Source organism: Phoenix dactylifera, chromosome 9, assembly GCF_051530095.1.
Source record: "Phoenix dactylifera cultivar Ajwa chromosome 9, Ajwa_hap1_PhDact_Kaust_v1.1, whole genome shotgun sequence".
In the NCBI taxonomy this organism is placed as follows: domain Eukaryota; kingdom Viridiplantae; phylum Streptophyta; class Magnoliopsida; order Arecales; family Arecaceae; genus Phoenix; species Phoenix dactylifera.
This window is the reverse complement of record NC_143198.1, coordinates 8,555,049-8,581,465: the sequence shown is the minus strand read 5'-3', so window position 1 is coordinate 8,581,465 and position 26,417 is coordinate 8,555,049. Positions and strand designations below refer to the sequence as shown.

Sequence of the window (26,417 nt, the reverse complement as noted above, 5' to 3'; positions counted from 1 at the left end):
CCGGTATCCGATTCCAGTCATCGAGGAGCTGTTGGATGAGCTTGCTGGTGCGGAATACTTCAGCAAACTTGATCTCCGTGCCGGATACTACCAGATCCGTGTCAGGCCCGAAGATGTGCACAAGACAGCGTTTCGGACACACGATGGCCATTATGAGTTCCGGGTGATGCCGTTCGGCCTCACCAATGCACCAGCGACATTCCAGGGGCTCATGAATGACATATTCAGACCATTACTACGACGGTATGTCCTTGTATTCTTCGATGACATACTGGTTTACAGTCGTTCATGGCAGGAGCACCTAGAGCATTTAGAGGAAGTGCTGAAAATTCTGCGCAGAGATCAATTGAAGGTAAAGCGATCCAAGTGCCTATGGGCCGAGCCGAAGGTCGAGTACCTAGGCCATGTCATCTCTGCTGCAGGTGTGGAGCCGGACCAAGCAAAGATACATTGCATGACCGAGTGGCCGCTACCCAAGAACCAAAAGGAGCTGCGAGAATTTTTGGGCCTAACCGGTTATTACCGTCGGTTTGTGGAGGGATATGGAAAGATCGCCGCGCCACTGACCCTGTTGCTGCGAAAGGGCGAGTTTAGATGGACCGAGGCAGCGACAGAAGCATTCGAGAAGCTCAAGGAAGCCATGACGACGGCCCCGGTTTTGGCACTACCCGATTTTGCCAAACCGTTTGTAGTCGAGTGCGATGCTTCCGGTGCCGGCATTGGTGCTGTTTTGATGCAGGAGGGACGGCCAATTGCTTTCATGAGCAAGGCGTTGTCCCCTAGGACCCGCTCGCTGTCCACATATGAGAAGAAGATGATGGCGGTCATCCATGCAGTCACAAAGTGGAGGCCGTACCTTATCGGCCGCCGATTCATCGTTCGGACTGATCAGCAGAGCCTTCCATTTTTTCTTGAGCAGTGCATACATACTCCAGCCCAGCGCAGAAAATCGAGTGGCGGATGCACTATCGCGCCATCCCGAGTCCGGCGAGTTGGCGGCTTTGACTACGCCGGTTTTTCCTTTTATTTCAGACTTGAGGACCGCCACATGCTGGGATCCGGACCTAGTACAGATCCAGAGAGAGTTGGCAGCAGATCCGAGCAGTCATCCCGAGATGGAGGACCGAGATGGGTTGATTCTGGACCATGGGTTGATCCGCGTGCCCACCGATTTAGCCATGCGGCAGGTATTGATCCAGCACTTCCATGATACTCCTTTTGCTGGACACGAGGGATTTTTCAGGACTTACAAGAGGCTGAGCCAGAGCTGTACGTGGGTAGGCATGAAGGCAGCGGTCAGAGCTTATGTACAGCAATGCGATGTGTGCCAAAAGGCGAAGGCGGATTCACTGCGACCTGCGGGTCTACTTCAGCCTTTACCGATTCCTGATCAGGTTTGGGAGGATGTGTCGATGGACTTCATTGAGGGGCTGCCATTAGTTCGAGGGTACTCAGTGATCATGGTCGTTGTGGACCGCCTCAGCAAGTATGCCCACTTTTCGGCGCTCGCACATCCATTTTCTGCTCGACGGGTGGCGGAGATCTACATACGGGACATTGCTCGATTACATGGTATGCCTCGGACTATTGTTTCTGATCGTGACCACATTTTTGTTAGCGCATTCTGGCAGGCTTACTTCAAACAGCAAGGGACGAAGCTTGCCATGAGCTCGGCTTACCACCCTCAGACCGATGGGCAGACGGAGGTGGTAAACCGCTGCATCGAGCAGTACTTGCGCTGTATGATTGGTGATCGGCCCCGAGAGTGGCTTTCTTATTTACCTTGGGCCAAGTATTCGTACAACACCGCTTTCCACTCAGCCATAGGGATGACACCCTTTGAGGCGGTGTATGGACGAGTACCACCGACGCTGCGAGTTTATGATCCACTGTCACATGCGGACCGGATAGAGGCAGATTTTGAGCTCTTAGACCGCGATGCTACCTTACGGCGGTTAAAGTTCCACATAACGACTGCGCAGAACAGGATGAAGCAGCTGCATGATCGGAAGCACAGAGATCCAGTATACGAGGTGGGCGACTGGGTATACGTCAAGGTGCAGCCTTATCGACAGTTGACACTGCGGCCTATGGCGAACCAGAAGCTCTCTCATACCTTCTATGGGCCCTTTCAGATAATGGAGCACATTGGACCCGTGGCGTATCGCTTGGACTTGCCGACTACATCGAGAGTTCACCCGGTATTCCACGTGTCGCTTCTGAGGGCCCGGCTTGGACCCAAGACATCTGTCGGCCCAATCATACATGAGCCACCGGAGGACGAGATAGTGGAGCCGGTTCGAGTGCTGGCGAAGCGCAGAATACGAGTAGAAGGACGACTGGAAACCCAGATACTAGTGGAGTGGCTGGGGAGAGCAGCAGACCAGGCCACATGGGAGTTTGAGACTGAGATACTTGATCGTTTTCCTGACTTCCGACCTTGAGGACAAGGTTAAGGAAAGCGTGGTGGAGTGATGCGGTTGGATCCACTAGACCGCCTCGGACTTAATCATTTGGTTATTTTTGCTTTTGAGTCCTTGATGTTAATTTTATTTCAGCATAGCCTTGCTCGGGTTAGCCGACTTGGCCTTTATTAGAGTCGCTTTGGGTTTAGTTGTTTCTTAAATTCAATTAGATCAAGTCAAGTTAAGGGGTCAGGTAGCCACCTATAAATAGATGTGGTGAGCACCTATTTCAGTATGCAAAAATTGAAAGGCTTTTGCCCTAGCTCTCTTCCCTTCTCTCTTCTCTTCTTGCGACGCCTTCCCCCTCTCCCTAGGCCGCCGTCCAAGGCCGCCGCCCCCTCCTTCATCCGGCTGCACCACCTCTGTCCCGAGAGGCCAGCCACCTCCTCCCTCTTCTTCCTCTCCTCCTTGATCCCTTCCAGCTTCTACAAACAACTCCATCCCGTTGGATTATGAGCCCGTCCTTCCCTGCGCAGTCATCAGTCGGAGGCTGATATCTTAAGATCCTGATGTCCTCTCTAGACCCACGACCTACCGCTGGGAAGCTAACGCGGATATCTACAACATATCCAAAATTGAGATCGATCTGACAGACGGATCTTTAGAAATCGTGTCTGCAATCAGGTCGGAACTACCCTTCCAGAAATCAAGAAGAGTCAAGAATCTTGGGATACGGATCAAATTCTATCGGATCGCATCAGATTGAGGATCCCCCTGGAGTGTGGGGTTTGCGGTGTGGCCGAGACGGTCGACCATGCCTTGTTTCGGTGCTCAAGGGCGAGGGACACTTGGCGTCTGGCAGGGGTCCCGCAGCCGGTATGGATCTGTAGGGACCAGTTCTTACAGGCCATGCGCCAGGGCTCGGAGTCCCCGGCGCTTCGTCAGGAGGTGACTCGAGTGAGCTGTACTGCCTACCAGATCTGGTTGGCCAGGAACGCTCGTATATTCGGTGAACGATGTATGTCGCCGAGATTTGTGGTCGAGAGTGCCCGTAGTCAGGCGGCAGAGATGTGTCACACCTCCACCACCGGAGGGACCTTGACAGCTCGGGACATCTGGGGCCCCCACCCTGCTTCGGCAGTATCCCACACGGTGTTTTTCACCTGGGAGCCCCCACCCCCGAGTTTCCTCAAGGTCAACTTTGATGGGTCAGTCCTGGATGGTGGCACGAGGGGAGGTGCGGGTTTCGTCATTCGGGACCCTTTCGCTAGGGTTGTAGCCGTTGGTGGCAGTCACTTATTTGACACCTCGGTTCCGAGCGCGGAGCTGAGCGCTGCCTGGGCAGGCCTTCGACATGCCCGGTGCGTGTTACAGGCTAGGTCTATCACCCTAGAGGGTGATTCAGCCACCGTTATCAGTTGGATCCGAGAGGGTCCTAGGGGTGACGGCAGTGACCACCCATTGCTTCGTGATATATGGACTATGGCGAGGGATGGATGGGCCTTTCAGGCCAAGCATATCTACCGTGAAGCCAATGGAGCTGCGGATTGGGTGGCTGCATTTGTAGCTCGCCATTCCGGAGATACTTTGTGGACTGGAGATGGGGAGTTGCCTTTGGCACTCCGAGGTATCCTATTTTTTGACTTTATTGGGTGTATCCGTACCCGACAGGTATGATCCACCCGTATTAGCAAAAAAAAAAAAAAAAAAAAAAAAAAGGAGAGGGATAGAGGCGTCCTTTTCTTGGTGCGAGGCATGTGTGGCTTTCTTAGAGAGCCAAATTTGATTTTTTTTCTCTTACATTTTTTTAATAAATTTTTTCGCTTTTTTTTTTTTTAACATCTCTTTGTTGTTACTTATTTTTTTTAATGTTTGTTCTAAATCGTGACCCAAGATGGTCGATCCATTTCGAATGATATCGCTGGGTGGCATTTAGCATGAACACTGGTCTTAGGTGGGATCTGGGTTTTGGCTCATGGTTAGTGTCATTGAGGTATCACTATTGGAGGCAAATCAAATCAACATTTAAGGAGAGTGAGGCAGTTTTAGGTTCGTCCTCACCAAATTATTTATTATCTTCAACATTGTTGAAAGTGAGGCAGGTTAGTTTATTAACCATGAGGTGTGGGATGTGGGTGGCTTTCTTGCAGAGCCAAATTTGATTCTTTTCTTATATTTTTTAATAAATTTTTTGTTCTCTATTTTAATGTTTTTTTAGCATCTCTTTGTTGTTATTTAATTTTTTGGTATTTGTTCTAAACTCTGAGCTAGTACAATCATTCTATTCCCAATAGCATGTCATTCTTTTTTTTTTGGTGAAAATAGCATGTCATTCTTTATGATAGTCGTTTTGTGGCACTCAGCAGGGACACTAGTTTGTGCCATCGAGTATCTTCCTTTGGAGGCAAATCAAATCAACAATTAAGGAGAGTGTGACAAGTTTAACCTCATCCTTACCAAATTATTCATTATCTCCAACATTGTGAGGTAGGCTAGTGTTGCTGGAAATTGGACCCGGGTGCTGCCGCGAAGCCAGGGGAAGGAGGAGCTCCACTGCCGGAAGGGCGGACGGCGGTGCGCCGGCCGGTGACGTCCTCCTGGAGGGGTGTAAGTCCTGCAAAAAAGCCGGTGGCCGGGCTCCCCGGCGCCGGCCCTCCGATGCTTAAGTCAGAGGGGGTAGATATGTGGAGAGAGCAAGGAAGAGAGTATATGGAGAAGACAGCAGGGATATTTTAATAAGATGAAGAAGATGGAGAGGGTGATATCCTCCATTGTGTCTGTGCTGTTTGCTTCTTTTCACCCGGTCCAGGAGGGTTCTGTCCGGGGGCCCCCTTCCCTTTCCCTCCAGGTTTCCTTTTATAGAAGGATTTTTGTTACCTGGGAGGTGACAGGAGGTTTGTCCTCTTTTGTAATAATTGGGCACGATTTGGCCCATTAATGGCGTAGTGGAAAATGGGACCGAATCGGACCGGAATCATAGAGTTGTCACGGTCGATCGGACCTGTTGGAGTGGTTGAACCGCCGGCTATGGTGGGCCTGGGGTCCGTGGATGGTAAGTGCATTTATTACCGAATGAACCGGCGGTCAGGGAGAGCCATACGCTCTGATGGTTCAGTGATCCGGAGATCGTCTTGGGCCGTGCTCATTAAATGACTGGGTGCATCGGAGACTTGAGGGAGTTTCATGCATTAATGGCAGGTCGTGCCGAATACCTGCAGAGATCTTATGCCTTGATGGCTTGGAGATAGTGGCAGGCTATAGTAGAGTCGCGTGTATAGCCGCCGGACCTTTCGAGAAAGCTTGGCGGGGAGGAGTATTTAGTCAAGGCATCGGCTCGGCAAGGGTGTCGAGCCGAGCTGGTCGCCCAGAGGGGCGCCCTGTGGCGGGGTTGCTTCAAGTACTTCTGGTCGGCGCCCTTTGGGCGAGCACCTTCTAGCCGAGCACCTCTATTTGGCGCTCTCTAGTCAGCGCTTTCTAGTTGAGCGCTTCTCTGGTCGGCGTCCGCTGGTCGGCTGTTCCTATCCGAGCATCTCTACTTGGTTATTTTGATTGGGCGCCTCTTGGCGCTCTTTCTGGTTGGCGCCCTTTAGTCGAGCGTCTTCCTGGTCGGCTCTTTCTAGCCGAGCATCCCTACTTGGGACGTTGGTTGGTCCGAGCGCCTCTTGGCGCTCCGGTCGGCACCCTTGGGCCGGGCATCTTTTCGGATTGGCGCTCTCTAGCCGAGCACCCCTCTGGTTGGTGCTCTCTGGTCGGCACTTTTTGGCCGAGCTCCTTTCTGGTCGGCGCTTTTTGGCCGAGCGCCTCCGTGGTGGTATGACTTTGGGGTTTTTCCCCCAACACTACCCCCCGACTTCCGAGTTCCAGTTGGCTACCAGCTGGAGCGCGGGAAGTAGCTTCAGTTGGGCCGTACGAATTCCGAAAATTTTTAATTTATTGCGCATTTTAAATTATCGGAGGCTTCGAGGTGCCTTTAATAGGCGGCGTCTCTTTTTTCCCGAAAAGCCTCATTATTGGGGCACCTTTCGCGAAGCGTCCTCGCATCGTGGGCTCATGATGGGGCCACACGATCTTCGATTGCGGACGCCTTTCCGCACGATCCGATGGGGCGCTTCAGCGTCCGAAGCGCTAGCCCTAATTAAATGCGTCGTTCTGTCTTTTGGATCGACACGCGTCGCCATCTAAACAGGATACAGCGTTTTTCTCGCTGATCTGGGCCGTTGGGGAGGTCTATTTAAACTCTCCCCTGGCCCCTTGTCCTCTTTCTATTGCCTTCTGCTTCCAGCTTTCCTTCCAGTCTTCCTCAGACCGAAGTTCCTTCTCTCCGGCGTTTCCCTCAGGTCCCTCTTCTTTTTGATTTCTTTTTCTCGCAATGGGTTCTCTCCCTAGCGAAGTCGAGTCCACCATGAGCATCCTGGAGGTCGAGATAACCGAAGAGTGGTTCTTCCCTCTTCACGAGTTCCGTTTGGAGCCCGCCAGGCGGAGGGACCGGATAACCGATCCTCCGGTAGGCCGGATCGGAGTGCATCTGGAATCGCTCTGGGCCGGCCTCCGATTTCCTCTTCACGGCTTCGTGAATGAGTTGCTAACGGTGTGCCGGTTGGTTCCGGCGCAACTCACTCCGAACGCCTGGAGGACGGTGGTCGGTTTTTTATCCCTGTGTTTACTGCAGGGGATTCCGACTTCTGTCAACGTCTTCCGGCGACTTTTTATTTTTAAGTCGAATCCGGGAGACGGGGAGTGGCTTTACATCGCCCTTCGGGCGGGTCGGCCACTCTTTCATGGTGCCCCCTCGTCCATTCATGGCTGGAAGGAGAAATTCTTCTTCCTTGGTTCTGCACAGTCCTGGGGGTTTGACCCCCGGTGGGGACCGGCTCAGCTCAAGTCCATCAACAAACCCCCCAAACTTTCTCCACGTGAGCAGGGGATCCTCGACGCCATCCGCAGCCTCGGGGACGGCATCTTACTGAACGGCCTCATATGTGAGGACGCTTTGGTGAACGTGGGCTTGAGCTCGGCACGTCCCCACGGTAAGGGTAGTTACAGTGTCCCTTTTTATTTCCTTACTGTTCTAATGTTCCAATCCTGTTCGCCTTTGCAGATATCGCAAAGATGGTGACGAAAAGCGAAGTCCTCTACGCCCGCTTCCAGAAGAGGGCAGCCGAGCTCTCGGGCGAGCCCACCGAGCCGAGGAAGAAACAGAAGGTCTCGGCGACCCCAGCGCCCCCGGCGCCAGCAGTGACCGAGGCGGGTCCTTCTCGCCCCGCGCACTCCGAGGCGGGGCCTTCTCGCCCCGCGCACTCCGAGGCGGGGCCTTCTTGCCCCGCGCACCCCGGTGCTGGTCGGAGGGAGGGCGCAGATTCCGGGCGCTCGGGCTCCAGAGGAGCCTCGATAGCGCCCCCATGCCCGGCGCCCTTGACGCAGATTCCTGGTCGGCAGGACGCCTCAGTTGCCGACCAGGGGAGGAGTTCCGCGGGTCCCGTGCTTGCACGCCCCGCTATAGTTGTGCGGCGGTCAAATCAGCCGCTCGTTCGACCCCAACCCCCTAGCTCCGAGCTGGGGAGCAGTCAGGGAGCCTCGGGGTCGGCTCCATCCAGGTCAGCTGATGTTGACCTTCCGGGCCCATCAGGCTCGGGGGAACGGGTGCCCCTCGCACCCACCTGGTCGATATTCGAGGGTGATTCAGCCCTCGAAAGCCCTCGAGTAGCGCGTGAGATATTCCGGATCGCGCTGCTCCCAGCCGACCGGGCCGCGATGCAGTCCATGAGCTACAATGCTTTCATGGACACTACCCGCTGCAACGCCGTCCGGGTAAGTAAAATTCTCTACCTGTGTAATCTGTATAAGTTTTCCACTAGTGGCGCCTTATGTTTTTCTTTCCGTCTCTTTTACAGCATTTGCACGAGACGGAGATGCTGATGCACCTAGTCCAAGAATACCGGGAGAAGGCCCGGAGGTGCCAGCGCGGTTATGACGAGGCCCAGGCGAGGTACCTAGCCGCCGAGGCGAAGTACCAAGCCTCCGAAGCGAAGTACCAGGCCTCTGAGGCCGAACGACAGGTGCTCCAAGAAAAGGTCGGAGCATCCGAGGGAAGAATTCGAGCTCTTACCGCCGAGCTCGATGAGGAAAGGGGTGCGCATGCATTGGCGAGGTCCGAGCTGCGCGCTGCTGAGGCTCGATTGGCCGAAGTCGAGCAGGCGCTGGCCTCCCGCGAGCAGGAGGTGGGGAATGCCCGCCTCCGACATTCGGAGCTCGAGCGGGAAATAAAGACCCTCGAGAAGAAGGCCACCTACCACGAGGCTCGGGAGCTCGAGGCTCGGGAGCAAGCTCAGAGCGCGGTGGCGCTCTTTCGCGAGTCGGAGGAGTTCCGCGACCTCCTGGAAGAGGAGGGCGTGAATGGGCTGATCCGGGGCTTCCGGGATTTTCGCAATCAATTGCGGCGGCTCCTCCCGGATTTTGACGTGAACTTGCTCCAACCGGGAGCAGGGGTCGAAAGGCCGGATGCGGAGGCAGATGCTCCGGAGGCCGAGGCGACCGAAACCGCCCCCGAGGCTACTCCCATCGCTGCTGAGGCCGAGGAGGTCCCGACTGCTGAGGCCGAGGAGGTCCCGACTGCTGAGCCCGCCGCTCCCGACACTGCCGAAGCCGAAGTGGTCGGGCTCGGGCCTTAGAGTGTAATTTTGTTTTGTTTTGTGAAGTCGGGATGGCCTCTCGTGCTTGTAAGGGCCGAACCCGAATTTTGTACTTAGCCTACGGGCCTTTTTGAAATGAATATACATTTTTTTTTCTCTTTGGAAACTCGTCTATCGTAGTCCAAGTTTCTCTGCTCGGATCTGTTTTAGGTTCCGTGGATATGGGCTCTAGGGCCTGAGCTTTACCCGCCACAGGGTTTAAGTTTGGCTTGCCAAGCTCCATTGCTCGGTCCTTCAACCAGTGGTATAGCAGCGCTTGTGCTCATACCAAGGATTTGGGCTCAGAGAGTCTTTCCGAGCTCAGTCCAGAATTCGACCGAGCCCTAAGGCGGTCTCTAGGACTTAAAATTTTTGCGAAGTTAGTGAACTTCGATCCTCGCGTTACCGGGGCGGACCAGATTCGTTTCCAACGAATGGGTCGAATGCTCGTCAGCTCGTGACGGGAATTCACCGGACTTAGTATAATAATGTGCTGGTGTCATGAGCACTCCTTCGTCGAGGCGATTGAAGACGCTCCTCTGCTCGGCGTCCGTTCTTTGAGGACATCGGCAGAGAAAAATCCAAGAACAGAATAGATAATGTAGAAACATTAAATAAATGGGTACCTTGTACCGTGTGCGTCTTTGCGCCTAGGCGACTGAAGACGCTTCTCTGCTCGGACTCCATTCTTTGGGGACGTCGGCAGAGAAATCCAAGAATAGAATAGATAATGTAGAAATATTAAATAAATGGGTACCTTGTACCGTGTGCGTCTTTGCGCCTAGGCGACTGAAGACGCTTCTCTGCTCGGACTCCATTCTTTGGGGACGTCGGCAGAGAAATCCAAGAATAGAATAGATAATGTAGAAACATTAAATAAATGGATACCTTGTACCGTGTGCGTCCTGGCGCCGAGGCGACTAAAGACGCTTCTCTGCTCAGACTCCGTTCTTTGGGGATGTCGGCAGAGAAATCCAAGAATAGAATAGATAATGTAGAAATATTAAATAAATGGGTACCTTGTACCGTGTGCGTCCTGGCGCCGAGGCGACTAAAGACGCTTCTCTGCTCAGACTCCGTTCTTTGGGGATGTCGGCAGAGAAATCCGGGAATAGAATAGATAATGTAGAAACATTAAATAAATGGGTACCTTGTACCGTGTGCGTCCTGGCGCCGAGGCGACTAAAGACGCTTCTCTGCTCAGACTCCGTTCTTTGGGGATGTCGGCAGAAAAATCCGGGAATAGAATAGATAATGTAGAAACATTAAATAAATGGGTACCTTGTACCGTGTGCGTCCTGGCGCCGAGGCGACTAAAGACGCTTCTCTGCTCAGACTCCGTTCTTTGGGGATGTCGGCAGAGAAATCCAAGAATAGAATAGATAATGTAGAAACATTAAATAAATGGGTACCTTGTACCGTGTGCGTCCTGGCGCCGAGGCGACTAAAGACGCTTCTCTGCTCAGACTCCGTTCTTTGGGGATGTCGGCAGAGAAATCCGGCGATGGAGAACGAGCCGAGCTTGTTGGCTGAAGCCGGTAGAGAACGAGCCGAGCTCGTTTGGCCAATAAAGATGACATCCCAACGTATCGGAGCATCCCGATGAACCGGGGCATCTCGACGTCTCGAGGCATCCCGGCCGAGGCCGGGGTAGGAGCATGAGCCGAGCTCGTCCGGTCAGAGAGGACCGCTACTCAATAGATGGAGCACGAGCCGAGCTCGTCCGGTCAGAGAGGACCGCTACTCAAATAGATGGAGCACGAACCGAGCTCGTCCGGTCAGAGAGGACCGCTACTCAAATAGATGGAGCACGAGCCGAGCTCGTCCGGTCAGAGAGGACCGCTACTCAAATAGATGGAGCACGAGCCGAGCTCGTCCGGTCAGAGAGGACCGCTACTCAATAGATGGAGCACGAGCCGAGCTCGTCCGGTCAGAGAGGACCGCTACTCAAATAGATGGAGCACGAGCCGAGCTCGTCCGGTTAGAGAGGACCGCTACTCAAATAGATGGAGCACGAGCCGAGCTCGTCCGGTCAGAGAGGACCGCTACTCAAATAGATGGAGCACGAGCCGAGCTCGTTCGGTCAGAGAGGACCGCTACTCAAATAGATGGAGCACGAGCCGAGCTCGTCCGGTCAGAGAGGACCGCTACTCAATAGATGGAGCACGAGCCGAGCTCGTTCGTTGAGAGAGAGCGCACCACGAACTCACGGACATCTTCAGGGAGTCCACGCAGGTACTCCATCATCCCGAGGCATCGGGGCATCCCAACCGTGGTCAGGGAAGAAGAATAAACCTGATGCCATGAGATAATCAGAAAAATTGGTGAGCTCGGAATAAGTTCGCAAACCATCAGTTTATTGTGAAATGAATTCATAGAATGAAATTCAATGGTTGAATAATGGGGAACCCCTCAGGGTTCTACTGGTGGTACACGCGGAGATTTTCAGAGCTCCAGCTCCGCGGAATGGGAGTTCCATCTAGAGACTCCAATTGATAAGTTCCGGGTCGGCGAATGCGCGTGACTCGGTATGGTCCTTCCCAATTCGGGGCCAGCTTCCCTCGCTCAGTTGGTCGGGAGGTTTCAGCTCTTCTTAGGACAAGGTCCCCTGGTCTGAAAGATTTGACTTTGACCCTGGCGTTGTAGTACTGAGCTGTCTTTTGCTGGTACCTCGCCATACGCACTCGGGCGACCTCCCTTGTTTCCTCGATCAGGTCGAGGTTGCCTCTGAGCTGCGAAGAGTTGGAGCTGGCATCGTGGTGCTCGACTCTTGGAGAGGGGAGCCCAATCTTTAGTGGAATGACGGCCTCCGTCCCATATGTTAGGTTGAAGGGAGTCTCGCCGTTGGGGACGCGGAACGTAGTCCGGTAAGCCCACAGGACATTGTATAGGTCTTCGACCCATTGTCCTTTGGATTTGTCGAGCCTGGTTTTGAGACCCTGCAAAATAGTACGATTTGTTACCTCGGTTTCTTCGTTTGTCTGAGGATGCGCGACCGAGGTGAAGCGGTGGTCAATGCCAAGCTCGGAGCAGAACTCTCTGAAATGGATGTTATCGAACTGGCGACCGTTGTCAGAGATAAGGATGCGGGGAAGCCCGAATCTGCAAATGATGGACTTCCAGATGAAATCCCGCATCTTCTGCTCGGTGATCCGGGCGAGGAGCTCAGCTTCCACCCACTTAGTGAAATAGTCGATGGAGACGACCAGGAACTTCCTTTGCCCGGTGGCCAGTGGAAATGGCCCGAGGATGTCAATTCTCCACTGGGCAAAAGGCCAAGGGGAGCTGATAGAAGTCAAAGGAGCCGAGGGCCGGCGCTGAACATTGGCGTTCCTTTGGCACCGGTCGCATCTTTGGACGAAATCCATAGCATCCTTCTGGAGTGTCGGCCAATAATATCCTTGGCGCAGAATTTTATGGGCCAATGCTCGCCCTCCCAGATGGTTTCCACAAATCCCTTCGTGGACTTCGCGCAGGGCATAATTGGCTTCCGTTGGGCGAAGGCATCTGAGAAGGGGAGAGGTGAAGGATCTCCGATAGAGCTTTTCCTCGTATAGTATGTATCGGGTGGCGAGGCGCTTGATTCGGCGAGCCTCTCGTACATTAGCAGGGAGGGTTTCGTCTTGCAGATAGCTGATGAGTTCATCCATCCAGCTTGGCTCGAGCTCGGTGCAGAGGGTCTGCTCGGGCTCGTCTGTGCTGGGCTTTTGGAGATATTCCAATACTGCCTCTTTGGGAAGCTCGCTCATGCGAGAGGACGCCAGCTTTGATAGCTGGTCGGCCCTGAGATTCTCCGACCTGGCAATATGTTGAATGTGGAAAGAGTCCAAGGTCGAGACGAGATCCCGTACCTTCTGGAGATACTTCTGCATGGTCGGGTCTCTGGCTTCGAAGTCGCCCACAATTTGGTTGACGACGAGCTGAGAATCACTGAAGGCCTTCAAGTCCTTCACTCCCAGCTCTTTGGCTAGCTTAAGCCCGGCGACGAGCGCTTCATACTTCGCCATGTTATTGGAAGCAGGAAACTCGAGGCACAGGGCCTGCTCGGCGACCACCCCCTCCGGGCTGGTGAGAATAAATCCTGCTCCGCTACCCCCCGAGTTTGAAGAGCCATCGATATGTAGAGTCCATGTCAAACTCGGGGTCTGCTCCAGCGGTGGCTCAGGTTCAGGCTCGACCTCATCCGGTATGGTGCACTCGACTATAAAATCTGCGAGTGCTTGTGCTTTGATCGCCGGTCTGGGCCGGTACTCGATGTCGAATTCTCCGAGCTCGATGGCCCATTTAGTGATCCGACCCGCACGATCTGATCTCTGCAGGATCTGCTTGACCGGCTGGTCCGTCAGCACAGCCACTGTATGAGCTTGGAAGTAGGGTCGGAGCCTCCGAGCCGAGATGACCAAAGCATAGGCGGTCTTCTCAAGCTTGGAGTATCGGGTCTCAGCGTCCCTTAAGACCCGGCTGGTGTAATACACTGGTTTCTGAAGTTTCCCCTTCTCTCGGACCAGGACCGAACTTACTGCTACAGGGGAGACAGCTAGATACAAGTAGAGGAGCTCACCCTGTTGAGGCTTCGTGAGCAGGGGAGGGGAAGTCAGCAGGTGCTTGAGCTCTTCAAAAGATTGCTGGCACTCGTCCGACCACAAAAAGTTCTTCGGCTTCTTGAGGGCTGCAAAGAATGGAAGGCAGCGCTCGGCCGAGCGGGAGATAAATCTCCCGAGGGCTGCCACTCGGCCCGTGAGCCGCTGTACCTCCTTGACCGTCCTGGGAGACGTCATCCCTTGGAGGGCTCGGATCTTCTCTGGATTGGCCTCAATTCCTCGTTGTGTAATGATGAAGCCGAGAAATTTGCCGGAGGTGACCCCGAATGCACATTTAGCTGGGTTGAGCTTTATCTGGTACTTTCGGAGTGTGGAGAATGCTTCATTGAGGTCGGCTATGTGGTCTTGCGCCGCCTTGCTTTTCACCAGCATGTCATCCACGTAGACTTCCATGTTTCGGCCTATTTGGTCTTTGAAGATCCGGCTGACCAGCCTTTGATAAGTTGCCCCGGCATTTTTTAGACCGAACGGCATCACTTTGTAGCAGTAGGTTCCCCCGTCGGTGATGAAGGCTGTCTTTTCCTCATCTTCTGGCGCCATGCGGATCTGGTTATATCCGGAAAAGGCGTCCATGAATGCCAGCAGCTTGTGACCCGAGGTGGAGTCCACGAGCTGGTCGATGCTGGGAAGTGAAAAGCTGTCCTTCGGGCAGGCTTTATTCAGGTCGGTGTAGTCCACGCACATACGCCACTTCCCGCTAGTTTTTTTGACGAGGACCACATTGGCGAGCCATTCCGGGTAGGATATCTCCCGGATGAAGCCGGCTTCAAAGAGCTTGCCGACCTCCTCGGCTGCTGCTCGTTGTCGTTCAGGGGCGGCGCCTCGCTTCTTTTGTCGCACGGGCTTGCAGGCCGGCTTCACCTGAAGCCGGTGGACCATGACCTCCGGGTCTATCCCCGGCATGTCTGCAGGCGACCATGCGAAGACATCCATATTGTCCCGTAGGAAGTTGACGAGGCGACTCCTCTCGTGTTCGCCAAGGCCAGAGCCGACCTGCACGGTTAGCTCGGAAAAGTTCTCTCATAAGGGAAATTGAATTAACAACTCACCAGGCTCTACCCGCTCTTTCTGGGGGTTGACCCGTGCCTCCATAACTTCAGTTGAGGGCTGGTCAGTCGTTGGGGCAGGCACCTCGGCTGGTCGTCTTGCCTCGTGGGTCGCTAGGTAGCATCGCCTTGCCACCATTTGGTCCCCTCGGACTTCACCGACTCCCTGGCTGGTGGGGAATCGCATCAGCAGGTGGTGAGTTGAGACCGCTGCTCGGAGGGCATTGAGTCCTGGCCTTCCGAGGATGGCGTTGTAAACCGAGGGCAGCCGTATTATGAGGAAGCTCATACCCACGGTACTTTCACGAGGGGCGAGCCCGGCTGTGACCAGAAGGTCGATCTCGCCCTCTACTGGGACTGAATCCCCAGTGAATCCAACTAGCGGAGCATTCATCCTCCGTAGCTGTTCTTTTGTCATCCCCATTTTACAATAAGCATCAAAATACAAAACATTCACCGAGCTTCTATTATCAACCAGGATGCGTTTTACATCAAATTTATTTATGATCATGGAGATGACCACGGCATCATCATGGGGAGTTTCGACTCCCTCTAGATCATCATCCGAGAAGGAGATGGCTTCAGAGGTGCGCGGGCGCTTCGAGGAGGCTTCTTCCCCTGAGGCTTCCCCAGCCGAGGTCCCGCCTCGGATAGTGTTGATGACGCCGGCGATGGGCCTGTTGGCATTTGAACCTTCAGGCTGTGCTGCTCCTTCGGCTGGCTTCTTCCCTTCACGCCGGCCTTGCACAAACCGATCGAGCACCCCTCGGCGAATGAGTGCTTCGATCTCATTTCGGAGCTGATAACAATCCTCGGTATCATGGCCGTGATCCCGGTGAAAACGGCAATACTTTCAGAGATCACGCCGGATTCTGGTGTCTGGCTTCGAAGGTGGGAGCCGGATGCAATCCCGACTCTCAATCTCCATGAGGATTTCAGCCCGAGGAGCATTGAGGGGAGTATACTTTTCATACCTCCCTTGGGGTGCACGGGCCTGCAGTGGGAACCTCGGGCGGAGTGGTGACCTCTGCTGTGGCGGTCCTCTCAACCGGGGTGGACTCTTCGGGCGGGGCGGATTCTTAGCTCGTCGCGGAGACGGGCTTCTGGGCCGGCCGCGCTCCTCGCGGCGTCTTTTCTTGGGGTTCTGCTCGGTCCCACCCCGCCTAACTGCCACGGCCTCTTCTGCCTTGGCATACTTCCGCGCCCGAGCGAACATTTCGGTGAGGTCTGTGGGGAAATTCTTCTCGATCGAGAAGAGGAATCTGTAGGACCGGGCTCCAGTCTTCAATGCCGACATGGCGATTGACTGGTCAAGCTCCCGGACCTCCTATGTTGCGGCGGTGAACCGGTCCAAGTACTCCTTGAAGGATTCTCCCTCCGTTTGCTTGATATCAAGGAGGGAGTCGGATGTCCGCCGCTGGGGCTGGCTGGCGGCAAAGTTGCCAGCAAATTGTCTGCCGAGCTGCTCAAAGGAAGAGACAGTACTCGGCTTCAGCCCGGTGAACCAAAGCCGGGCTGGCCCTCGGAGTGTCGCCGAAAAAGCTTTGCACATCATGGCCTCCGAGGCTCCTTGTAGGGCCATTAAGACCCGGTAACTCTCCAGGTGGTCAAGGGGATCAGCCTTGCCGTTGTAGGGCTCCACCTGGGGCATCTTGAACCGTAGTGGGACCGGTTCATCTTCGATCTCCGGGGAGAAGGGAGACTTCGTAGTGAACTCGAAGTCGTTATCACGTCCTGATTTTCTCCCATGGAGTGCCTGGATTTGGCGCTCCAGCTTCTCGACCTTCTTGTCGAGTTCATCATTCTGGAGGATCGCTGCAGCGGTTCGTTCGAGCATAGGTTGCCCTGGAACCGACTCAGCTTCTGAAGGATGTGGCCAGCCTCCGTGGCCTCTGGCTGGGTGCTCTCTCCAGAGGGAGGCCTGGACTTGGGAGTCCTGACCTCGAAGGGGAAGTCCGCTTGTAAGAGGCTCCGGTTGAACTGGGGTCGGAGGGGGCGGTACCGTCGGGGCGCCCCTAGGTTGCAAGCCTTGGACAGCGGTAGCCAAGGCCTGCACCTGTTGCACCAGGGCATGAAACTGCTCTGGCCGAACTTGAGGGGTTGACTCGGCCGGAGGTGGCGAGTTCTGGACAGAGTGTCCAGGACTAAGTGGAGGACGTCGAGAGGCGTTGGAAGCTCCTTTGCTTCTTAGCTTCATGGCAGCGAACTCGGTCCCTTCCTCTAGCGCCAACTGTTGCTGGAAATTGGACCCGGGGGCTGCCGCGAAGCCAGGGGAAGGAGGAGCTCCGCTGCCGGAAGGGCGGACGGCGGTGCGCCGGCCGGTGACGTCCTCCTGGAGGGGTGTAAGTCCTGCAAAAAAGCCGGTGGCCGGGCTCCCCGGCGCCGGCCCTCCGATGCTTAAGTCAGAGGGGGTAGATATGTGGAGAGAGCAAGGAAGAGAGTATATGGAGAAGACAGCAGGGATATTTTAATAAGATGAAGAAGATGGAGAGGGTGATATCCTCCATTGTGTCTGTGCTGTTTGCTTCTTTTCACCCGGTCCAGGAGGGTTCTGTCCGGGGGCCCCCTTCCCTTTCCCTCCAGGTTTTCTTTTATAGAAGGATTTTTGTTACCTGGGAGGTGACAGGAGGTTTGTCCTCTTGTGTAATAATTGGGCACGATTTGGCCCATTAATGGCGTAGTGGAAAATGGGACCGAATCGGACCGGAATCAGGGAGTTGTCACAGTCGATTGGACCTGTTGGAGTGGTTGAACCGCCGGCTATGGTGGGCCTGGGGTCCGTGGATGGTAAGTGCATTTATTACCGAATGAACCGGCGGTCAGGGAGAGCCATACACTCTGATGGTTCAGTGATCCGGAGATCGTCTTGGGCCGTGCTCATTAAATGACTGGGTGCATCGGAGACTTGAGGGAGTTTCATGCATTAATGGCAGGTCGTGCCGAATACCTGCAGAGATCTTATGCCTTGATGGCTTGGAGATAGTGGCAGGCTATAGTAGAGTCGCGTGTATAGCCGCCGGACCTTTCGAGAAAGCTTGGCGGGGAGGAGTATTTAGTCAAGGCATCGGCTCGGCAAGGGTGCCGAGCCGAGCTGGTCGCCCAGAGGGGCGCCCTGTGGCGGGGTTGCTTCAAGTACTCCTAGTCGGCGCCCTTTGGGCGAGCACCTTCTAGCCGAGCACCTCTATTTGGCGCTCTCTAGTCAGCGCTTCTCTGGTCGGTGTCCGCTGGTCGGCTGTTCCTATCCGAGCATCTCTACTTGGTTATTTTGATTGGGCGCCTCTTGGCGCTCTTTCTGGTCGGCGCCCTTTAGTCGAGCGTCTTCCTGGTCAGCTCTTTCTAGCCGAGCATCCCTACTTGGGACGTTGGTTGGTCCGAGCGCCTCTTGGCGCTCCGGTCGGCACCCTTGGGCCGGGCATCTTTTTGGATTGGCGCTCTCTAGCCGAGCACCCCTCTGGTTGGTGCTCTCTGGTCGGCGCTTTTTGGCCGAGCGCCTCCGTGGTGGTATGACTTTGGGGTTTTTCCCCCAACAGCTAGTTTATTAAACATAAGAGTGTAAATGGGCGGATCGGATTGAATCCTAATGCCTCCGATCCGGCTCGATTTTTTTTATTCGAATTCTAATTTTGGACCTAAATCTGATTTGGTTGAAGATCAGATCGGATTTGAGTCAGATCCGGATTTGGTTCGAGTCGGATTAGATTCGGATCCAAATCAGATTTATTTTTTTATGTTTTGGGAAAGAATTTGGACAAATCTAATTTAGTCATATCATAATTATGGGGTGCTGGGTGACCCATGACTCCAAGGACTCGCAATTAACCTTCAATCAGAACAGATGACCCACCAATTCCACTGCAGAAAACTGGCACATGACCCATATTCAGTTCAGTGCTCCCTCACTTTCTCCCTTCAAAAGTTAAAAGAAACAAAAACCAAAAAGCAGAAGAAGGAAAAAAAAAAAAGCCAGCTACCGAGACACCAGAGGTATCAACGGTGTAATAGATCGAGAGAGAATCCTGACGGGCCGAGGTTCCTTGGGATTCTATGAACCTATGCTTGTTGCTATCCTTCCACGCTTGAACCCTACTCCCCTTAAGGCTTTTCCTCCTCCTCCTTCTTCTTCTTCTTCTTCTTCTTCTTCTTCTTCTTCTTCTTTTCCTTTTTTTTTTTTTTTTTTTTGTTGGTACAAATCTTTCCCTCCTCATTGACTGACATTGCCCATCCCTTAGAGAATAATAAGGCCATGGGAGCAAGCTAACAAGCTCCTAAGAAACCCATATCTCCTACCTGTCTGCCTTGAAAACCCACCATAAATTTACTTAAAAACGGCCAATAGTACCGCAACATCCCCCCCACCCCCCCCCCCCCCCCCCCCCCCCCCACACACACACACACACAAAAAAAAAGAAGATTCTTTTGCTTTCCCCCTCTCTCTCTTTGGGTCCATTCAGATTGGGTCGGGTCCGTTGAGTAAACCCAGACCCGACCCAAAAAATGATTCAGGTCTAATTTTAGGATCCGACCTAAATCCGCGGATCCTAAAATTCGGATCGGGTCGAATTGGGTCATGGGTCGACCCAACCCATTTGCAACCTTAATTAACCATGAGGAGAGTGAGGCAGGCTTAGCCTCGTCCTCACCAAATTATTTTTTATCTTCAACATTGTTGAAAGGCCATGTCAAATATGCTGACTAATCTCATGCTTAAATATATGGTAAAAGGAAGGTGCTCTATAACCTTTATTAGTGAAAATTAAAAACAAATTAGTGGAAACTAAACCAAATGCCAACAGACTAAAAAAAAGATAAAGAAAATTGCCAATAGAGCATCCAAATATTTGGGGATTGAGCCCCTAGACTATTAATTTGTATTAGATTATTAGAAAGTGTGACAAGTAGCAGCGGCAGTAATTTGAAATTTTTTCTTCTTTTTCTTTTTTTTTCTCTAGTTATAAAACCAATCAAATATTTGTTGTTAATGAAACACTAAAACAATTCCCAAAATGGCATTTCTGAAATATCTATATGAAAATTTTGATCTTTTTTATCTACACAAGTAAGATAACATGTCAACCTCTTGGAAGTTATAGCTAATAATACAATAAGATATTAAAAAGTGTCATGCCCAGACCCGATAGCCGGTTCCGAGGACGTGACAGATGGCCGCACATCCCTAGGGTTAACCCCACAGGACATGCATGACATACACTTTTATTCATACATGTCATTCCATACTTAGGCAGTGATAGAGATAAATAAACTAATGCATTTATTCAAAAGAATAGTCCACAATTACTACAAAACACATCAAATTATTCTAAAAACACTAATCAAATGGTTTTTAAACTCTAAGCTCCTCATTGTTCAATCCCAAACTTTGTCTACTTGGCTGCATCTATAAAAAAATGGAAGAGACATAATGAGCTTCACAGCCCAGTAAGTTACCAAGACCTGTAGTAAGATCAAGTTTTTGTGCAAGAAAGATAAATTTTTAATTTGCATGATTTTTCCATATATATAAAAACATGATAATGAACATATCAAGTTTATCAATATAGATTTGGAGATATGTAATGTATTTGGTCAAAATAACTTTTCAAATCAACCTTGGATGGACCATCCTCCTCACTCTCTTAGTCTCTACGACTATAGCCATGATTGGCTCGTGGCAAGCCCCAAAAGGGACTAGAATGCAAGGATCCCTTGATTATTCTTGCTTGTTAGGGATTGGATATCTTATCTATTGTAATATATTATTCAGAGGCTTATAGTTGATTACTAGCCTAGGGACTCCTCTTTCTTTTTTGGCCGCATTTTCGATATAGAATGCAGCATAATTCCAAGGGGAAGTGTTTTTCCTAGTTAACTTTTTCTCAAGCAAAAATTGGATTTCATCTTTGCATATTTCTAAAAGTGTTTTATTCATTTGTATAGGCCTAGCCTTAGTCGGAATTTTTTGTTCATCAAATTGAGGGACATAAGGTAGGCTAACCTAATGTTTTTTTTCCAGTACCAAAATGCTGATGGTAGCTTAGCACAAATACGTTCTTTTAATTGGTTTTCCAAAGTTCTTACCTTTTCTTGGAACTTTGGATTAGATAATGCTTTATCTATCCTAACATTTTGTATTTCATATGATAATTTATTAACAAATCTTTTTTTATACTCAATTGCTTCTTTTAGCTGGTTGAGAAAAGATTCTTCAGGTTTAAACAAAATTTGAATGTCATAATCCTCCTCTGTGATGGTAAAGGGTTTTATTAAGAATAAAAAGGGGTTTTCTAGAATAACTCCTTATCTTAGGTTTTTAACTAATAAGAACGATATCTTAATACAGTTTTTTCCTATACAGACATGAATCTCTGGGATTTTGAAACTTACCCTAAGTTCTTCACCATTGGCCATGTGAACTTTATGGGTTGATTTCTCAAAGTACTTGGAAGGGACCAATCCTTCTCTGATGCAGTTTACATTAGCTCCTGAGTCTATTAAAGTTCTGCGTTTGAATTAAATCTTTCTTGAATTTTGTACAAGATTTCATAGTACCATTTTTGTTTCCTGAACCTTTCTATCGAACTTATAAACTCTGAAGGCTCTTCCTGTACCAAGGTGTTTTGATCTGGTTCTAAGACTCATTTCTCCATTAATTCCTTTTCTCTAATTCTTTGGTTTTCAAAAGTTCTACCTTTTCTTTTAATAGTTGTATTTCTCTTTTCATCAAGTTTTGTTCTCTTAATAAATCTTCTAAGACTCGATTTCTTATTGCTTTGATTAGACTTTCTTAGCCTCTAGAAGACTTCAACAAGAGAATTGAAATCATGCCTTCTTTCAGAATTTTGGAGGGACTTTGCCTCCTGACCCATTGTCATAGCAAAGAACTTGGTGAACTGATTCCTTCACTCCATTGGGTCTTTCAGAGAATCGATCATGTGAATGATAAATTGTTCCTCATCAATCAATACTATTAAATCATCATTACTCGATTGACCTTAGCTGTAATATTCATTACAGCACGAACAACTTTTGGCTTCTTCTTCCTCGTCGGTATCTAGGTTTAGACTACTGATGAGGTCTTCTAACTTTTTTTTTTATCTCATCAAGATTGTTTGCTTCAGTAATCTTTTGAATTTTCTTCTTGAAATCCGTTTTATGGCATTTGTTTGCATAATGTCCTATTCGCTTGCATTTGTATCAAGTTGGAGGTTTCGGTGGAGGTTTTAACCTTATCTTTCCTCCTCTTCCATGTACTCTCTCACCCCTTCTTTTGGAATTTTTCTGTGCTTTTTTATCATAATACTTCTTCCATACTCTTTTGACTTTTTTCGTTCCTTTTGATAAGATTTATCTAGTTGGAATCCAAATTGATAGTAGAAATCACCTAATTCTTTTCTTCCCATCAATTTCTACCTTTTCAGTTGATCCTGAATTTAGGTCAGCACAATTAAGCCCCAACTCTTTGAATTTTTTAGGTTATTTTGTCCATGTCAAGCTGACTATAATTTATACTTCCATCACCCTCATTTCTTAAATGAGTCCTAACCTTTTCTACAAATAAGGGTGGAAGACCTGAGATGAATTTTTCTTTCCATAATTCTTGATTTGGATCTAGAAGTTGGTACAACTTAGATAGAGAAGTATCTGTGTACCCTCTAAAAGCTAACATGGTTTTGTATTTAAGATTAATTAATTATTCTCTAAGCTTTTCATATATATCTTGGTAACCTCCTACAAAATAGAATATAATATTAATATTAATGTAATGACAACATCTGACGGTTGATCAGGCAAATAATTGCCATTAGGATATCTCTTAATAGAGTTCAGAATTTTCTGCCTCTATTGTTCAGTGAGATAGTTATCCCGCCAGCCTCTTAGTTGTCTTGAAGAGCCTGCCACTACTATTCGAGCCACACCCTTTTCTGAATTTCCATGGACCTTACAGGAATTAGAGTACATGATCATTTGATGACACATGATGAACATCTGATATTTTGTATGTCCATCAAAATTCCATTTGACTAGGCTTCTCCTGTTGAACTGGACTGCTACTGCAGTATTGATTTTTTTTTGATCTGCAGATCTGCATGTATAGGTCTAGGATAATAATTTTTTATTCTAGAGGCTCGAACTATTGGTTTATAGGCTGAGATTTTGTTTTTCTCATCATCCTCTACAGGTTTTTTTGGTGATTCATCTTTTGTTTCTTCTGAAGAAGTATCCTTAATTTTCAGAGTTTTCTTTTTCAGATAGACAATTTATTGTGTCTTTGATTTCAAGAGAAGACATCCTTATGGATAATTAATTAATCAACTCCTCTAAGATGGACTATCCTAGTTTGACTTTTGAGTCCAACTCATAGGAAGTAAGCATCGGAGAAGACATCCTTATGGATAATTCATTAATCAATTCCTCTAAGAAGGACGATCCTAGTTTGGCTTCTAAGTCCAACTCATGGGAAGTAAATATCGGAGCAACATTTTTTTGAAGATATTTTACTATTGTTTTGGGGTAGCTTAACTTTTTTTAGTTGAGGTTCCCTTTTTCCTTTAGAGACCTTAGGGAACACCCTGTCTACTTCTTCTCTTTTCTCCAGAAGGATTATTTCAATCCTTTCTATTTTCTTCTCTATTGATCTGAAAGCTATAATAGTGAAGTTTTGTTGCTCCGCGCTCCAAATGCTCAATTTTGATGTTTTCATTTAGTCCCTGTTGCTGTTGGGGGGGGGGGGGGGGGGGGGGGGGGCAGTCCCACATCGGCTAGTAGCGGAAAGGTTCTGTGCCTTAAATGGGGGATGTAAATCCTTTCCTTTCGAGGCGCCTTTTGAAGGGCAAAACCGTGCGGCGGGAAGGCGATCCCTACTCTCGCCAAAGCGGACAATACCTCGGAAGGAACGCGGTCCTCTTTCTCTGTTAGCTTAATATGGGCTATGCTGTTGCGCGAGGCTCCGGCCAAAGCGCCGTCCCCGCACAGATGGTGCGCCGGGTAAGGGGTGCCTCCTCCCACCATTGACTACCCCTCAGGACTGCGGAGGCTCAAGAACCTTCCCGCTGGGGGGCTATGTTGCGGGGGGGGAGGAGGCCTTGAATTTAGTCCCACATCGGCTAGTAGCGGAAAGGTTCTGTGTCTTAAATGGGGGATGAAAATCCTTTCCTCTCGATGCGCCTTTTTAAGGGCAAAACCGTGCGGCGGGAAGGCGATCCCTGCTCTCGCCAAAGCGGACAATACATCAGGAAGAACGCGGTCCTCTTTCTCTGCTAGCTTAATGTGGGCTATGTTGTTGCGCGAGGCTCCGGCCAGAGCGTCGTCCCCGCAACAAGTCCTTTCGTGAATATCTTTTAAGGACTAGCCCGTACTCCTTCTGCTTGTATGATTTTTAAGGGTGGATGCACAGACTCCACTTCAGCTCCCCTAACCATCTTCCAGGTGTTTGAGAGACATTTGATTATGGCTACCTATAGATCTGGTCTGCATCTCTCAAGCCCATCCAAGTATTAATTCTCTTTTGTACCAGTCAAAAAAAAGAATATTACTTTCTTTTGCCTTTATTTGACTGTAGTACAATTATCTGATGAAGCTTCATTTTGCTTCATCATAGGTTTTGAAGAACCATTCCCTCTTCTCTTTGTTGGCCTTAGAGTTAAAGTCCTTTAAAATTCTTTATCAATTTAGAAATCCTCTAACTCAATGACATTTACATCGAATTCTTAGATTGAGGGTTCATAGCCTTCTACATAGGTAGCATAAGCAATATTGGAGGGTTTTAAATGATCTTTTTCTTTATCTATCATTGATACTGATAAAGTAGAAAATCTTCCATCCAAAGTAATTCTTCTACTGGACGAGAAGTATATTTCTACGTCACCATCTGGCATTCCAATTATTTTTTGGCCTCAATTTCTTGAGCCTTCTTTGGATTTACCACTTGAGTTAACGTTTGTTTCTCAGGAAGAGTGATTTCTTCCCACTTAAGCTATTTTGGCGCGATGTAATTATATTTAGGATTTGCCATGGATAGTATTGTTATCCCCTTAGGAGTGTCTTTCCTAGACCCAGGGCTAATAGTCATCATGGCTTTGTAGTAGACCCAATAGGTCACAGCCACATTTTCCATTTCTGGCTTCATTTCATAACCTGATGTTTGCAGGTTCAGCATTAAGCAATCTAAAATACCGGGATCAGTTAATGATACTGAGAAGTCAATAAAGGTATTAAAGAAGACCGTCCCATCACTTAGGCTAGCTTCTATAAGACCTAAGAGAGAATCAGAAAACTTTAAATTTCTGCAATCTCTTAGGCAACCAAAAATGGCTGTGCTAAGACCTTCTCTAGTTAAAGGTCTTACTGCTACCTGCACCAATCTTATCCGAAGGTAGTTGTATTTTGATTGACATTGGACCTCGTTTAGATCTTTTGATCCCAAAAGTTGGATTATCTTTTGGATAGTGTCTATGGGCTCTCTCTATAGTCTTAATATAATAGTTAGCTTTAGACAAGAAGCTACCTTGATAATATATTTCTTTTGCAAGTATTTTTGGTATTTTTTAGTTTTCTATACTTTTTTCTAATGTTTCAAAGCATATAGACTAAGAATATTTTACAGACATAGTCCTCATAAATACAGATTTCTCATGGTCGTCAGTCCTAATATTGCTCTTAGTAAGGGACTTTAATGAATCTAGACATAGTTCTGATTTATTCTTGATACTCTGGACAGTACTCAGTCTCTGTCTCTGTCTCTAAAAGCCCTTAACATGCCCTTTTGGCTTAAACGGGAACCACACGAGACTCACTAGTGCTTCAGAGCACCTAAACTTCCTCTTCGCCATAAAACTAGATACCACTACTTTTTCCCGCAAAAAGCACCACGTGGCTCTCATACCACTTTAGGCAAGGTGTGAGGTATATACTATCCCCGCACCTAGCATATCCCAGGCAGCTCAAACCTAGGATAAAACACCTAACTATAAGCTTAAGAAGATATATGAGGATTAATAATGAACAAATAAAGCATATAATAAAACATAAGCATAAATAATTATTTTAGATAGATTGATTGCATATTACCATTCAATTTGGATTAGCTGATGGTTACAGTATAATCCAAGGATAATATTAATAGAATAATTTATCGTATTACAGTACTGCTATAGTATTTCCTACATTAGTGTTATAGTTCTACTATAGTACTGCTATAGTATTTTGCTACAATATTTTATACTAGATCTGTCTTCGACAAACTGCAAGGTATATAATATGCCCACACCTAGGATATACCAGGCGGCAAAGAGGTCTTTAACAATAGAGCTTAGCCTTGTAACTCTAAAGGGAAGATTTTTTCTTTGCCTTTGGAGATGTATAGACAAGGAGAATCCCTGATGAATGAGGTAGATGGTGATAAAGGAGTTTCTGGACTTCAGAATTGTGGTGGCCTAGGTGAGAGGTTTTTCTGAGCGGCGATATCTTGGGAGAGCTTTTCTTTCTTAGATATTTTTCTGTCAAAAATAGCAAAGTTAGTCTCCATATAAGTAGATTTAAAGGAGAAAATTTAAAATTTTTCTTGGAGGCCAGCATTGGTTTACTTGCCCTCCTCTTGACGGGTAACCTCAAAATTTCATTGGGTTGCATTGCCTTGTGAATAGTATCTTTAATTTTCTCATTTAGAATTTCCTTATTTACGGAGGGCTTTCAGGGTTTTCT

At 49.4% G+C, this 26,417-nt stretch overlaps 1 protein-coding gene across 1 annotated transcript; it reads left to right on the top strand.

The window, feature by feature from the left end:
- The first annotated feature begins 1,115 nt into the window (after positions 1-1,115).
- On the top strand, positions 1,116-25,093 carry LOC149752819 (uncharacterized). The gene is made up of 3 exons (XM_089925452.1): positions 1,116-1,572; positions 1,912-2,398; positions 24,865-25,093. The coding sequence occupies exons 1-3, from the start codon at positions 1,116-1,118 to the stop codon at positions 25,091-25,093; spliced, it is 1,173 nt and encodes a 390-aa protein (XP_089781578.1).
- The last annotated feature ends 1,324 nt before the right edge of the window (positions 25,094-26,417 follow it).